This window comes from Diospyros lotus, chromosome 6 (genome assembly GCF_014633365.1).
Source record: "Diospyros lotus cultivar Yz01 chromosome 6, ASM1463336v1, whole genome shotgun sequence".
Taxonomy (NCBI): Eukaryota; Viridiplantae; Streptophyta; class Magnoliopsida; order Ericales; family Ebenaceae; genus Diospyros; species Diospyros lotus.
This window is the reverse complement of record NC_068343.1, coordinates 2,956,821-2,973,123: the sequence shown is the minus strand read 5'-3', so window position 1 is coordinate 2,973,123 and position 16,303 is coordinate 2,956,821. Positions and strand designations below refer to the sequence as shown.

The 16,303-nt window shown below is 39.0% G+C and overlaps 4 protein-coding genes and 1 non-coding gene across 5 annotated transcripts; 4 read left to right on the top strand and 1 right to left on the bottom strand.

Annotated features, from left to right (window-relative positions):
• The first annotated feature begins 626 nt into the window (after positions 1 to 626).
• On the top strand, positions 627 to 1,644 carry LOC127803661 (LOB domain-containing protein 27-like). The gene is made up of 2 exons (XM_052340066.1): positions 627 to 1,390; positions 1,536 to 1,644. Exons 1-2 carry the CDS (start codon positions 627 to 629, stop codon positions 1,642 to 1,644), a joined length of 873 nt encoding a protein of 290 aa, XP_052196026.1.
• A 4,025-nt stretch (positions 1,645 to 5,669) lies between these two features.
• On the top strand, positions 5,670 to 6,699 carry LOC127803655 (LOB domain-containing protein 27-like). The gene is made up of 2 exons (XM_052340058.1): positions 5,670 to 6,439; positions 6,594 to 6,699. The coding sequence occupies exons 1-2, from the start codon at positions 5,670 to 5,672 to the stop codon at positions 6,697 to 6,699; spliced, it is 876 nt and encodes a 291-aa protein (XP_052196018.1).
• Positions 6,700 to 7,198: 499 nt separating this feature from the next.
• Positions 7,199 to 7,269, bottom strand: TRNAG-GCC (transfer RNA glycine (anticodon GCC)). Its single transcript has one exon. It is a non-coding gene; the product is annotated as a tRNA-Gly (tRNA).
• An 87-nt stretch (positions 7,270 to 7,356) lies between these two features.
• On the top strand, positions 7,357 to 9,663 carry LOC127803911 (pentatricopeptide repeat-containing protein At5g39980, chloroplastic). The gene has a single exon (XM_052340533.1). The coding sequence runs from the start codon at positions 7,412 to 7,414 to the stop codon at positions 9,398 to 9,400; it is 1,989 nt and encodes a 662-aa protein (XP_052196493.1). The 5' UTR covers positions 7,357 to 7,411; the 3' UTR covers positions 9,401 to 9,663.
• Positions 9,664 to 10,060: 397 nt separating this feature from the next.
• LOC127803912 (beta-glucuronosyltransferase GlcAT14B-like) lies at positions 10,061 to 13,742 on the top strand. The gene is made up of 4 exons (XM_052340534.1): positions 10,061 to 10,754; positions 10,846 to 10,921; positions 11,012 to 11,127; positions 12,637 to 13,742. Exons 1-4 carry the CDS (start codon positions 10,181 to 10,183, stop codon positions 13,149 to 13,151), a joined length of 1,281 nt encoding a protein of 426 aa, XP_052196494.1. The 5' UTR covers positions 10,061 to 10,180; the 3' UTR covers positions 13,152 to 13,742.
• The last annotated feature ends 2,561 nt before the right edge of the window (positions 13,743 to 16,303 follow it).

Below are 16,303 nucleotides of genomic sequence, written 5' to 3'. Positions count from 1 at the left end.
CTGAACAAACTATGCTAATCTCTTATCCCCATTTGGTGTTGAACAACAGAAAACATATATAAAAGATTACCATTTTAATTAAGAATTAAATTGGTTTTATTATACACTCAAATTTTATTTTATTTTTTTCATTTTACGAAAGGATAACAACAGAACTATTAATAGCCAAGTCGAAAACCTTAACATAAAATGGCAGAAAATACTATGCCGGAGTCCCTACTCTCGTTTGAAAAGGTCAAAACCTCACCATGCTTCCAACACAAAGCAGCTGTGTTTGTTTCTATCTATCCGTTGAAAAGTCAACCGTATGTTGTTTTCTTTGGATCAAATTAGAACCCGAACTACCGACTGTACCCTTCCCAATTACCACCCAACAGACGACGCGGCCAATTCCCATTGGCCACCGTACGTCTGACTGAAGCAGTAAAAGATTTAAAGTACAAATTAAACAAACCCCCACAGGATTCGGAATTCAAAATCCCAACTGCGTCAACAGATGCACACGGGCAGTGATCCTCGTACAGTTGTCACCTTTTCGAGGCGATAATATAATATAATATTCTCATTTTAATTAAGTTTGTATGTAATGCAATGTACAGTGAGCAGCACCACCTCCGACGCCTAGCATGACGGTGAAAGGTGGCACCAGCCAAGCTTGCGCTGCGTGCAAGTACCAGAGAAAAAAGTGCATCTCCAATTGTCCCTTGGCCCCATATTTCCCTGCCAACCAGGCCAAGATGTTCCAGAACGCGCATCGCCTCTTTGGCGTCCACAACATCATGCGCATACTCAACCTCATGACCTCTCAGGAACAGAAGGACAAGGCAATGGAATCCATCATTTTCGAGTCCGATATGCGCGAGAAGTACCCTGTCACCGGCTGCTGCGAGATCATCCAGTTTTACCATCTCCAGTATATGCAAGCCATCGAAGAGCTTCATTACGTTCACGCCCAACTTGCCATGTGGCGAGAAGAGACCCAGATGGTCGATCACAATTACTCTCCTTCTTCAGACCTGCAGCTCGGCGTGGTGAATCCAGCGCACAACAATGCCTTGCTGATGCCGCAGCATCCGCAAATAGCCAATAATTCGATACCTCTCGAGGCCAATCACCAGTTCGTCAAGAACAGTTGTATAACTACTGGAGTTGAGAATAATAGCTTTTACGTTGAATCCGGTGAGGACGGGACGAAGCCGTTGTGGATCCAACACCCGAATTTTAACGACAATGGTATCGGTTCAGTCGCAATTCAGTCCCAGTTGGAAAGTTCGCACACGTTTCCCATCCAGCAAGAAACGGAAGTCGATTACGATGAGATTCTGTTCGATACGTTGGCGGATGATAGACAATCTTATATTGAATCGAAGGAAGCATGCGAGTCATCATGGTATGTGCAAGCCCATATTGCCACCTCTCTCTTAGTAGGGTTCATCATATATACGTAGAGACTAGCCAATTTTGTTATCCAATGTATGTACGTAGCTAGTTAGCTAGCTAGAGTAGTACTGATCAAATCCTATTTCCACATGCAGCTGTGAATCGCCATGGAAGGATGCGGCCATGCATAGGACTGAGCTTGCATCGAAGAATGAGCTCAAGAACGCCGCTGCATGTTTCAGCCTTACCAGTACTGCCAGATAAACAGCAATAGAGTTATGGTACCCCACCCCATGTTTATACGTACCTTGCCAAATTTTGTATTGTTTTCTTCTTTTTCTCCTTTTTTTTTTTTTTCCATTTGTTTGCCTGTTCATGTTCCAAACGTTCTAACAATGTTATACTTTGGCTCCCGTCCTTAGTTTAATTATCAATAAGAGATCGATGTAATTATTTGTTCTGTTTCACAAGTCCTCCTACAAATGAAATTTTACGTATTAGTTACAGATTCTTTCTATGAATTTATTGCTCTACGAATTAATTTGGCATGCACATGTGTTATAAAATACCAAATTAAAGCTTCTGATCTCGTTTATACGAGGGGCATTCTAAGCTAATTTATACAGGCTTTCATTTAGGCACTTTGTGTTTGTGCCAGCTTAGGAAAGATAATTAATTACTCGTACTTTTGTACATCATTACAAAGCCAACCTATATCTCCTATGGTTTAAAGATTAATTCTTTAGGTCAAAGCAGTGCAGATTCACTTATATTTTTACTTCGACGTTATATACATCAACTTTTAAAGTGCGTCCAAAGTAAATGATGTGTTTTTCTTAAATTATAAAGGCTAAGCCTTATTTACTTTTTTCTAAACCTTATTTATTGTTAAGGAAATAGTTTTATAATTATGATTTTACTAGCGAACAATATTAGTGCTTGAATTGTTTTACTAATATTTGGGAACTGCATCAATTGATTGAATTTCTTTAACACAGTCTACAGACAAAAAGAATTAATGGGTACTTCAGCAATTCGTATTTTTTGCTTAAGGTTGACCAAAAAATATTATCAAGTCGGTCATCAGGAGATTGAAAATTTAACAACTGCACCAGCAGTTGTTAAAAGTTTAATTATCAAGTCAGTCATCGGGAACGAACCCAGGTCTGTACCATGGCAGGATATATTCCACAAGTACGTTGGAATTAAACTTGCATGAGGAAAGAGGGCATAAGATGTATGTGGAAGAAGAAGATGAAGGGGCTCGCGTGGAAGACTCGAGCAAGGAAAGGTAAGCACAATGAATCTGATCTGTTGAAAGATGAAATCGAGATTGCTTTGGAGTTTCAATGAGATACATCGTGTTCTTCAAGCATCCAGATAGGATCAAATTTAATGTATTTGTATTTATTCCTCTGATAGGATTTTGCTTAAAAAAAAGTCTGTAATCAATTGTTTTAGAAAAAACTCACCAATAAAGGAATATGGTGACTGGATTGAAGATCTTAGGTTATCTCCAACGGGGTTGCTATTTCTGTTCACCAAGCCAAACATAGGGGGCCAACCCCAGATTGATGCCTCTAACCGACCTTGCTATTGCCAAAATCTGGTGAAACTCAAAAGCATAGCCAAATGTGGCTATCAAAATCTGCAAGAGGATTCTCGTCGTCTCTCCTCCCACAATGGCTATTGGTGAAGATGACATCAACTAGAAAAGATAACGTGCAGACGCAGCAATACTAGAACACAAGAAGACAAGTTGCCTAGGCGCGGCGAAAGACAAAATTGACCACCAAATCCGGCGGTTGCGACGACCAACGAAGGCTACGACAACAAGAGGAAGCACCATCGGCAGTAACGAGCAGAACGATTGGCAGTAAACCTGTTGTTGTGGCTTGTTCATCGTCCATTCCATATTTGGTTGTGATTTTTTTTCTAAATATTTTTATTTATTTGTGTATTGAATGAGGGATATTGTGTATTTATGTATTTTGATTATTGATTTATGTATGTGCGTATTTGATTATTAATTTTGTATTTGTGTGTATTTGATTACTAATTATTTGTATATGTGTATCTAATTATTTTGTGTATTTAATTATTGAATCTAATACAATCATATTTATTATTAAATTATAAAATAAATAATAATTTTTATAGTAGTGAAAATTATAAAGTAAAATAAATAGAATTGAAGTTTATTAATAAATAAATAAAATAGAGAATCAAATAGAAAAGAGAATAGGGAGTGTGGTTGAAACATACACAATTTTTGAAATAAAATTAAAATAGGAAGTGAATTATATATATAATAAAATAGGGAGTAAAGTAGGAAGTAGCATTGGAGATAGGGTTAGAAGAGAATAATATGGTGATAAGATTGCTCAAAATTGATTGCACAACAAAAGAAAGTCTTTTTCAAACAGATGATCAAGAAAGGCATCTCATCGCCTGGAGTTAGTGCACTCAAATGTTTTGTGAGCCCATTAATCCCACTACGATTGGAGGTAACAAATATATTTTGCCTTTTACTAATGACTTTAATTAGTGGAAAAATTTGGTTTTATCTATTAAAAGAGAAAAGGGAAGTTCTTACAAAATTCAAGGAGTTCAAGATAAGCAGAGTGTGTGTCATTTGAAGTGCTTGAGGATTGATAATATATAGAGAAGAGTACAAGTCACTCCAGTTTGAATGGCATAATTCACAGTGCACTATGCTCTATACCCCTCAGGAAAATAGAGTCTTCGAAAAGAAAACTTGAACCATTATTAACATGCATGGTGAAGTGCCTCATAAAGGAGAGCAACGTGCGTTAGGAATCTTAGGATGAACCTGTCATGTGTGTAGTACACCTGCTAAACAGATTTCCCATGAAGTAAAGTATTTAAAAATAAACAACAAAATCAAAGACATTTGCATCTAAAAGAAAAGAAGAGAAAATAATATATAGAACGATATTAATTATCATCTAAGTTATAAAAGGAAGTAATTAAGGTATCCCTTATTGACTTTTAACCAATAGCAAGGAACTAACAACGAACACATCTACTTCACTCATGTAATAATTATAAGTTATTCTCAAATTTAAATTAAAATCAAACTCACATAATTAACCAATTAATTAATTCTATCAATTGCTAATAGTAATTTCCAAAATCAGATGACAACTTTTAAATTTTTAATTGATTGATGATTTTATCAATTAATTGCTCTTAATAAGTTCGATGGGTATGATTTTTTTCAGAGTTAATTACTAAAATAATATACTAAACTTTGACCTATTTATTAATTTAACCTACAATTTTTTTAAAAAATATTAATTTTACATTTAATATTTTTATTTTATACAACACCATTAGAATAATTTACATAATTAATGCTCTTTTGGTATACTAATTATTAATTTTTTGGTTAAGTTAAAAAAAATAGAGAGAAAAATCAATTATTAATACAAAAAAAGTATTAATTATCATGTAAATTTTAGTGGTTTTGTAGAACTGATAAGAAATTAAAAGTTCAAATGTAAAAGGGATAAATTAAAAAATTCGTCATATAATTGAAATAATACTATACTAGTCAAAATTTGTATTTTTTGATAATTATCTATTTTTTCTTAATATTTTATTTTTTCAATTTAAATAATCATGTATTGAGCAAGAACTGTTATTCTGACTATATTATATATATATATATACTTTTCAATGCTATTTTTTATTTTAAAAATTTGTATTTGAATAAGTTTTATAATAAAATTTGTATTTGAATAAGTTATAATATATATATATATATACATAGCAACAGAAATATTAACAGGATTTGAAAATCGTAAAGCTTAACATAAAAGAAAAATGGCAGAAGCTACTATCCCGTAATCCCTACGCTCGTTTGAAAAAGTCAAAACCTCACCATACTTACTTCCCAACACAAAACAGTTGTGTTATTTCTATCCGTTGAAAAGTCAACAGTATACTTTCTTTAGATCAAATTAAAAAACTGAACTACCGACTATACCCTTCGCAATTGCCCCCGAACACACGACGCGGCCAATCCCCATTGGCCAGCTCTCGTCTGACTGAAGCAGTAAAAGATTCAAAAGTACAAATTAAACAAACCCCTACGGACTCGGAATTCAAAATCCCAACTGCGTCACGGATGCACACGTGCAGCGATCTCGTACAGGTGTCGCCTTTTCCAAGCTATGATATAATATAATATTCGCATTTTACTTACGTTTGTATGCAATGCAATGCAATGTACGGTGTGAGCATCACCACCTCCGGCGGCTAAGATGACGGTGAAAGGTGGCACAAGCCAAGCTTGCGCTGCGTGCAAGTACCAGAGAAGAAAGTGCATCTCCAATTGTCCCTTGGCCCCATATTTCCCTGCCAACCAGACCAAGATGTTCCAGAACGCTCATCGCCTCTTTGGCGTCCACAACATCATGCGCATACTCAACCTCATGACCACTCAAGAACAGAAGGACGAGGCCATGAAATCCATCATTTTTGAGTCCGATATGCGCGAGATGTTCCCTGTCACCGGCTGCTTGGGGATCATCAAGTCTTATCATCTCCAGTATATGCAAGCCATGGAAGAGCTTCATTACGTTCACGCCCAACTTGCCATGTGGCGAGAAGAGACCCAGCAGATGGTCGATCACAATTACTCCCCTTCCTCAGAGTTGCAGCTTGGGGTGACGAATCCAGCGCGCAACAATGCCTTACTGGTGCCGCAGCATCCGCAAATAGCCAATAATTCGATACCTCTCGAGGCCAATCACCAGTTCGTCATGAACAGTAGTACAATTACTAGAGTTGATAATTATAGCTTTTGCGTTGAATCTAGCGAGGACGTGACCAAACCGTTGTGGATTCAACACCTGAATTTTAACAACAATAATGGCATCGAATCAGTCGCCATTCAGTCCCAGTTGGAAAATTCGCAGACGTTTCCCATCCAGCAAGAAACGGAAGTCGATTACGACGAGATTCCATTTGATACGATGGCGGATGATAGACAATCTTACATTGAATCGAAGGATGCATGCGAGTCATCATGGTATGTGCAAGCCCATATTGTTATCACCTCTCTCTTAGTCCGGTTCATCATATATCCTTCGTAGATACTAGCCAAATTGTGTCATCCAATGTATGTATGTACGTACGTACGTAGCTAGCTAGCTAGACTACTCAAATCCTATTTTCACATGCAGCTGTGAATCGCCATGGAAGGATGCGGCCACGCATGCGACAGAGCTTATATCGAAGAATGAACTCAAGAACGCCGCTGCATGTTTCAGCCTTACCAGTGCCAAATAAACAGCAAGAGAGTTATGGTACCCCACACCATGTATATACGTACCATGCCAAATTTTGTTTCTTTTTTTTTCCCCCCTCCTATTCTTTCATTTATTTGCTTCCTCATGTTCCAGACGTACGTGTTCTAACAATATTATTCTTTGGCTCCCATCCTCTAGTCCAATTATCAAAGCGATCGATGTAATTATTTGTTCTGCTTCACAAGTCCTCTTACAAATTATACTTTAATTACTTACTAGTTACAGATTCTTTGTATGAACTTATTATTATTGCTTTACAAATTAATTTGGCATATACACACATGTATCAAGCAACCGATCTCATTTGTAAGGAGGACATTCTAAGCAGATTGATTTATACAGGCTTTCATTTACGCACTTTGTGCCAACTTAGGGAAAGATAGAAAGAGAATGTAAATTACAATAATTCATATTTGTGCTCAAGTTTGAGACCAAAAAGCATAATCAAGCTCAGTCCACAAGAGCACAAAAATGTCGGCTGCACCAGCCGGGAATCGAACCCGGGTCTGTACCGTGGCAGGGTACTATTCTACCACTAGACCACTGGTGCTGTTGTTGCCTTTCGACTAATTTACAATTTTCTGATTCTTACACGGGGACTTAACTATAACCTATGTACAGCGGTGTCACTGAGTTCCAATCTATTGATGAGTTGAACGGGAGTACATCTTCATTCTGTATATGCGACTTCCATGCTCGTGCATACAATTCCATCGTCTTCGTTGTCTTCAATCGGAGTTAAGACTTACAGCAATGCGCTGCCGTCACAAAGAAATGGTAGTCGAGGAAGAGGCGGCTATTGTATTGTTTTCGCAGCCTCACCTTCTTCAACCAAAGATGTGTGGAGAAGAAGAAGCACCTTCCGTGAAACGACGCAGCTTCATCGCCGAAGAGAGCAAGTAGCGTACTTAGACCACAGCGTCGACATGGACGAGCTCCTGTTGTCAATCGGCCAGACTACGAATGAGCAAGAACTGTACGCTCTGATGTCGCCGTACAAAGGTCGGCAACTTTCCATTCGGTTCATGGTGACCCTTCTCTCTTGCGAACCGGACTGGCAACGATCGCTTGCTCTGCTCGATTGGATCAATGAGGTGGCTTTGTATACGCCGTCTGTGTTCGCTTACAACGTCGTTATACGTAACGTGCTCCGGGCGAAGCAATGGCAGACTGCACACGGCCTGTTCGAGGAAATGCGGCAACGAGCGCTTTCGGCGGATAGGTACACGTATTCGACTCTTATAACGCATTTTGGTAAAGCGGGTATGTTTGACGATGCCTTATCGTGGCTTCAGAAAATGGAGCAAGACCGTGTGACTGGCGATCTCGTTTTGTATAGCAATCTGATCGAGTTGTCTCGTAAACTAGGTGATTACTCCAAGGCGATATCGATATTTTCGAGGTTGAAGCGGTCTGGCATTTTGCCTGACCTGGTTGCTTACAATTCAATGATTAATGTGTTCGGGAAGGCTAAGCTTTTCCGGGAAGCACGTTTGCTTCTTCAGGAAATGAGATCAGCGGGTGTTGTTCCTGACACTGTGAGCTATTCAACGCTTCTGAGCATGTATGTTGAGAACCAAAAGTTTGTTGAGGCATTGTCTGTGTTCTCGGAGATGAAGGCAGCTAAGTGCCTGGTTGATCTTACTACGTGCAACATTATGATTGATGTGTATGGGCAGCTTGATATGGCCAAGGAAGCTGACAGGCTTTTCTGGAGCTTGAGGAAGATGGGAATTGAACCAAATGTTGTTAGCTACAATACGCTTTTGCATGTGTACGGTGAGGCTGAGCTCTTCGGGGAAGCCATACATCTGTTTAGGTTGATGCAGAGGAAAGACATTGAGCAAAATGTCGTTACTTATAACACCATGATTAAGATTTATGGGAAATCTCTTGAGCATGAAAAGGCGAATAATCTTATTCAGGAGATGCAGAGCAGAGGGATTGAACCCAATGCCATTACATACTCAACCATAATATCTATATGGGGTAAGACAAGGAAATTGGATCGAGCAGCCATACTGTTTCAGAAGCTTAGGACTTCTGGGATTGAGATTGATCAGGTCCTATATCAGACTATGATTGTGGCTTATGAGAGGGCAGGCTTGGTTGCACACGCTAAGCGCCTGCTCCACGAGCTTAAGCGCCCAGATAGCATGCCCAGGGAGACTGCTATAACAATTCTTGCTGGAGCTGGGCGTATAGAAGAGGCTACATGGGTATTTAGACAGGCTTTTGATGCCGGGGAAGTTAAGGACATATCCGTATTCGGCTGTATGATAGACCTTTACTCAAGAAATAGAAAGCACACGAATGTCATCGAGGTTTTTGACAAGATGAGAGGGGCAGGCTATTTTCCTGATTCCAACACTATTGCTCTTGTCCTGAATGCTTATGGGAAGTCGCGGGAATTTGAGAAGGCGGATGCTGTCTATAGCGAGATGCAGGAAGAGGGTTGTGTTTTCCCAGATGAAGTTCACTTCCAGATGCTGAGTCTCTACGGCGCAAGGGGGGCCTTTGACATGGTGGACTCCTTGTTTGAAAAGCTCAACTCTGAACCTAATGTGAACAAGAAAGAGCTGCATCTTGTTGTTGCAAGCATTTATGAAAGAGCCAACAGACTCAATGATGCATCTCGAATAATCAATCAGATGGGTGATTTTGGTGCTTTGGTTTCATGATTGTATTAGGAAGTCTAAATCTTATGAAAGGATGGAGGGAGGAACTCTCAAACTGCTGTAAATTTCAATTCTTTTCAGGCTGATATCTCTGCAGATACTGTATTTAGTGATGCTTTTTACACACTGTTCATTGTCAGCTCCGATTGCTTAGATTAATGTTGTTTTTCCCTTACGTTCAACTTATTTTAGACATGTAAATTTCAACTTATTTTACCCTAATCCTTAGAATTTAAATTTATTTATGAGCATAATAATTTTTTGAGTATTTTTTAAGATCTATGACATTAATTATTACAATATTTGGTTCTCAAATTACGGTACAAGACGGCATGGTGTGTTGGGCAATGATGGGTGAATAAATCTTGTATGATAAACAATCTATCTATAATGTTAATGTACCAAAAATAAGAAAACAGTCTATAATGTTCATATCAAGCAAACAACCAACCACCGTGGGCGGGGCAAAAAAGTTACTAATTTCATCAACATTAATGAAAGAAGCAGTCCTCCTCTAGTTAGTTGTAGTTACAAAAGAATACATCATGGTGACTTGGATAATTTCCCCCCCACCAAAAAAAAAAGTAATTATTTTTTAGATTTGTGAACACCGATGTATAATAATTCTTTTAACATTAAAAAATGATAAAATCCAAACTCTGTTCATCTAATCTAACATACATCGGCAAGAATCGAAACTTTCTTCGTCCATCCCACAAGCTCTTCGCAGAAACATTAATTAATAAAATTAGAAGAAATCCATAGACACAATTAGAATATGAAATGAAGAGATTGAAGAGGTATTACTTGCATCTGAGAAACGCCCGTCATTCGGTGGAACGCAAATGGATCTTCCGGCTAGCCATTGCCTCCATCCTCTCTCTTTCCCTTCTATTCCTCTCAACCCTAACCCCGCCGGACGGGACCACTCTCCTCCCGCTCTACCGCTCCGCCTCCCTCTTCGTCGAGTCGAAGCTCCGCCCGATTCCCGCAGCCTCCCTCCCTCCTCTGCCGCCGCGCTTCGCCTACCTCATCTCCGGCTCTGTCGGCGACGCCAACATGCTCAAGCGAACCCTCCTGGCCCTCTACCACCCCAACAACCGCTACGTCGTCCACCTCGATGCTGCGTCGTTGCCGCAGGAACGCCTCGATCTGGAGAACTTCGTCAAGAACCACTCTACATTTGCGAAATTCAGCAATGTGGCGGTGATAACGAAGGCGAATCTGGTGACGTACCGGGGCCCCACGATGGTGGCGAATACGCTGCACGCCGCCGCGATCTTGTTGAAGGAAGGTGGGGATTGGGACTGGTTTATCAACCTTAGTGCGTCGGACTATCCGCTTGTTACTCAAGATGGTGAGTCCGTCTTCCATTTTTTCAGAAACTTAGGTCTCTTTATAATTGTTATCCTGTCTGAGTAATTGGTTGAGGGGTTTTGATTGATTAGATCTGCTTCTGACTTTCTGGAATCTGCCACGCGACCTTAATTTCATTGATCATACAAGTGATATTGGTTGGAAAGTGTACGTAAATTTTCTATTTGATTTACTTTCTTCTTTTCCTAATTCTAGTGCGCAGACTTTATGGTTGAATCTGTACCTGGAAATGTGTAGGTCTCAGCGGGCAAAACCAGTGATCATTGATCCTGGGTTGTATATGTCCAAGAAAGGTGATGTTTTCTGGATTACACAGCGAAGAAGTGTGCCAACAGCCTTCAAGCTATTTACAGGTTCAATTTACCATCTTTTATCATTTCATTATTGATTTGAGCTTCTAATCTTTGCTCTTGATTGTGTCCGGTACTATTTGCTTTCTCTATTAACTTCTGTAGTATTTTGTCACTTATGATGAATCTGTCATACGATTCTGCTCTTCTATTTATTTTAATTTTCATTCCTCCTCCTTGTATCATAAAATCCTTTGGTGGCATCTGTTGGGTGTAGCTGGAAAACTAGTTGAATAATTATTATGCTGTGCTTTATCTAATTTTTTATAATGTATTTTCTCCATAAACTTGTGGTTCTTTTTTATCATGAATTAAAAGCTATTTGATATGGTATCACAACGCTTAGAAATAATGTCTTGTTCTTCATTTGTTGAAGCTGTTTGTGACTGAGAACACTTTCTTAATGGAGCTCAAAATATACTTTGCGTGCCACTTCTTGCTTGAACGCAGATGAGCACTAACTTCTGAAGTTATATCCATATCACTGTTCCATTTCTTGCGTTGCGGTTACAGTGATATATGTCTTGTCTTTTAGGTGTTAATTACTGAAATGGGCACATTTGATGGAATGGTGGGGCAACAGTTTTAGGCAGTCGTGGACTTACTTGAAAGAAGAAGTTTAATATTTACTTCTTGGTTAGATGCCAATAAATGGCTTCATCTTATATCTTTTGCAGTAGGAATCTCAGTTCTTGCGCAAAGAGTGGTTATAATGAATTGTTGAGGGGCCAATAACAAGCTTTAATACCTCAATGCATGCCCTTTGAGGCTGGTGAGACCATGAGTAATGGACTGTAGTGTCATGATCTCTATGCTATGATATGTTAATATCTAATTTTATTTAGAATATCCTATCATTAAGGTTATAGAACCCTTCACTAACAAATGTATATTGATGGTTTGAGGCATCCACAACTACGATAGATGGACCAGTATTTTGCTGGAATCAAGGCAAAAGGCAGAAGCTACTCTATAATATTTCCTGTACACCTGAGTAACAGCTGTTGAATTCCATGAGTTCTTAATTTCTAAGCCAGCCATAACAAATGGCAAACAAAAACTAAGGGCATGTTTGATTTTGCTTCCAGTTTTAATGTGTTTGGCTTCATTTGTTTTGTGTTTGTTTTTGTTTTCTCTTAAAAAATAGAAATTAAACCTAGTGTTTGACTCTGTTGTCCTTATCCTTTTGCTGTCTACATGAATAAGCATTTCAAGTTCTCCAGGGAGAGAACAAACAACTTAACCATTTGTGCCACTGATCTCTTTTGTGGCGTCTTTTTCGTGAGGCGTTAATAAATTTGTCTGAAAGATACAACAAAATGGAACAAGAATACACAAAATTCACTACCGGGGTGATTTACTGTCAAAATCAATAGTGGAGTTTATTCTTTAGGAAAAGAGACTCTGCGTGTGTATATATGTCTTCAGTGGCATATAGTCTTAAACATTGGAAGATATTGGCTATTTTAAGAATAGGCTACTGAAACCACACGTCTCCCCTTTATTTTGTAGGTTCTGCTTGGATGGCTCTTTCTCGGCCTTTTATTGACTTTTGCATTTGGGGGTGGGACAACTTACCTCGAAGAATTCTCATGTACTATACAAATTTTCTCTCCTCCCCTGAAGGTTATTTCCACACTGTCATCTGTAATGCTCAAGATTTCCGCAATACCATTGTGAATAGTGATCTGCATTTCATATCTTGGGACAATCCTCCCAAGCAGCACCCTCACTACCTCACGCTCGATGACATGTCAATGATGGTCAGCAGTAATGCCCCATTTGCTAGAAAGTTCCACCGGGACGATCCAGTGCTTGACAAGATTGATTCCGAACTCTTATTTCGCGGTCAAGACATGGCAGTTCCTGGTGGCTGGTGTGTTGGAAGCACGGAAAATGGGAAAGATCCATGCTCTGTTGTGGGAAATACCACAGTCCTCCGTCCCACTGCTGGTGCAAAAAGGCTGGAAAATCTGATCAAGTCCCTGTTATCAAGTAACAGTTTCCGACCAAGGCAGTGCACGTAGGTGGAGTTTTCACTTCAGGAAGGCTCTTCTGACGCCAATAGACTGGAAAGAGGGAAGAAGGAAGATGGCACCACAAAAAGTATGTTCCGAACTTGTGCCGATAGTAAAAATAGGACAGTGCCAGGAGCATATATGCGATCACTTGTGGGCTCGAGGCACTGAAGTAACTTGGTGGGTAGAAATCAACTGGAGAACTGACTACTAAGGCAATATTTTGATGCAATAACACCTGTATAGCTGATATTTACATGCCCTCGTCCTTTTCTGTCCATTGGCCGGATCCTGGCATTCCCTTGGAGGAGCTGGTGAAGGAGTCAAGGGAACTTGCTCGAGAAAGGATGAAAAATGTTTTAGGAAGGAGACACTGCCATGAAACTGAACTGACTTTTTGATAGTTACGTTGGTGTAACATAGACCAACTCACAGTCCGTCAATTATAATTTTTAGTTCGGATTAAATTATAATTATTTATAATAATATATATAAAAAATCAAGAGAACAGAAAAGTCAACTGGGGTCAAGCGCTAGGTGGCCATAACATGGCTCCGCCACCGCCGACTCACGCGAAAGGAACGAAATGTTAAAGTCACTCTGCAGTTGATTATGATGTCATCTGTTCATATCAATGGATGGTTGGTTTGCCAAAATGACTGATTTATCACAACAATAAACAATTAGATTCAATAAGCAGGAGGATGGGATAATGACTTTGGCCAAGTGGGCGCAATCTCCTGTGATTGGGAACAGGAGAGTAACCGTACGCCCCTTTCTCTGTTTCTTGGACCGCAGCTGGCTGGCTGGCTGGCTGGCTTGCTTCTTTCACCGTAACATGTGCACGTCATCTTTTACTGCAGAAACCATAAAAGATTACGTTCATAAATCTTTAGGTCTAATTAAAAACGACTTTTGCTGGAAACATAAGAAACAATATTTTACATACAAATGTAAAATTAGTATTTATATGTATTTTAGAGCAAACTATGTGTGTATATATATATCCACATAATTAAAATGGTGTATTTTTTTCCTTCAACAACAATTTAAGGCTCAATTTAAAGAATAAATAACAATTAATTAGCAAGAAGCAAATAAAAAGAACAAATTACAATTATAAAAATATCACGACACTCTTCAATTTTCACAGAGAGAGAGAGAGAGAGGTTTCTCGTCACATATGAAGATGAAGGGCATGCAACTAATGAAAAAAGTTGAAGAGGTCTCCCGTCACAAGAGAGATGGCGTTTGCTGCACCTTACACCGTCGCAGCCAACGAATGGCAGGCGCCATGCGCCATCTCTCCTGCGACGATAGGCCCCCAACTCCTATATATATATATATAAATTCTCAGTGATGCTGGCCCTCTTCAGTCTGTGCGGCTTTCATGCCAATCTTCATGCACCCTACTCCCTAGCTACTACATCTCTCTCTCTCTCTCTCTCTCTCTCTCTCTCTCTATATATATATATATATATTCTCATCACTTTTTCTTGCTCTCCAAACAGTAACTAGTTCTAAAAAGAAAAGAGGTAGTGAAAACAAATAAGAAGCTGAGAGAGCTTTAGCCGCAGGAGGATGGCGCTTTGACGCCACTTACAATGGCTGCCACCGCCAGGTAGCGCCATCTCTCCTGCGACTAGAGACCTCTAACTTCTTCTTCTATCCGTGCCTCTTCATTGCTCACCTCCGATGAGTTTATATATATAGACGTGGTGATGAGGCCATGCACATTTCTTTCTTCTAATTTGACAGTGAGTGTGAAAATATTTACGGTCTTAATTGGAATCTTCATCCACGTGTTCAACGAAAGCAACTTGAGAACTATGAATTCCACAGACGTTAGATTTTTTGCGGGCCAACAGGCCGAGTAGTTGGTCATTGGTCTTCGTCAAGATATAATAAACATGGAAAAACACAGCCACAATGCAAACAGTTCATTGACTCCATTTCTAGGAGATCATTTATAAAAAAAAAAAAAATCAAAAGAAATATATAATATATATATATATGGAGGCATTATTAACTTTTGAAGAGCTTACTAAGACATATATTAATAATGCATGGATGATCATCACCCTTATCTTGGACCAAGTACTTGCGAAAAGAATCGGGGATTTGCTCTTCGTGATCACTCCGATGCTCAAGTTAGTTTTCAAAATTATCAAAACAAGAGTATTTAGAAGTAGTAGAAGAAAATTAATCATTCTTACCTGTGTGGATTCACTCATATTTATGCAGAGCGGGGTCATTCTCTGAATATAGAAATTTCTTTCTTTTCCATTAGAGAAAATTTTCCTGATATTATGAAGGGATTTGTTGCTGAGTTTATTTCCACCAGTGGAGGAGAAGTTATTTTTTAAGTCTTTTGGGATAATGATCTTCTTAATTTAGAAACCATGATCTTGGGAGAAACGAATATGCCCATCATCTTCAAGGATCGCGATACAATAACTGTCTTTAGAGGTTTCGAAAAAACTATTAGGATCGAAGATATCGAGATACACTCGTCGGGTTTGGATTTGAACTTCTGGGTATCTTCTAGTCTGGATACGTGTTCTCCCTAATTTAAATCAGGTGATAACTCTTAATTGTTCCTTAGCAAACACATGTCTTTTGCTCGTTGGTTGATTCGTGATGATATCAAAGTTAATACGATCTTTCAAACTTTTTCCTCACAATATATATATATATATATAGTTAATAATTTCGAGGGGAACCATCGAAGTTGGATTGTTGTTGCGGTGCTAAAGCTAAAATCAAATTCCGAGGGGTAGCAGCTATTAAGGTTTTGATCCGTCACATGTACGGCAGAGATCAAGAAGAGTAGGAAATAGACTTCTCCCGCCGGCTGATTTAATTTGCTTCCTCGAAATTCCCAAACAGAATTCTCTGCTGCACATACATAATTAACATTAGGTCTGGCCCAGCTCATTACTTTTAACATAAAATGACTGACTGATTTAGAAAATGAGACGATGAGGAAACTTACTAATAATTAATTAATTAGGGAACTGTCTTTAATATATATAAATATAAAACACACAGTAAGTCAGGGACTGGGTGGGTCGGGCTGGCTCCCAATATTGCAGAGAGATCGAGCTGAATTATGATCATAAAATCCACTTGTTCTAGGAGTACGATGGTGACTTTGATTT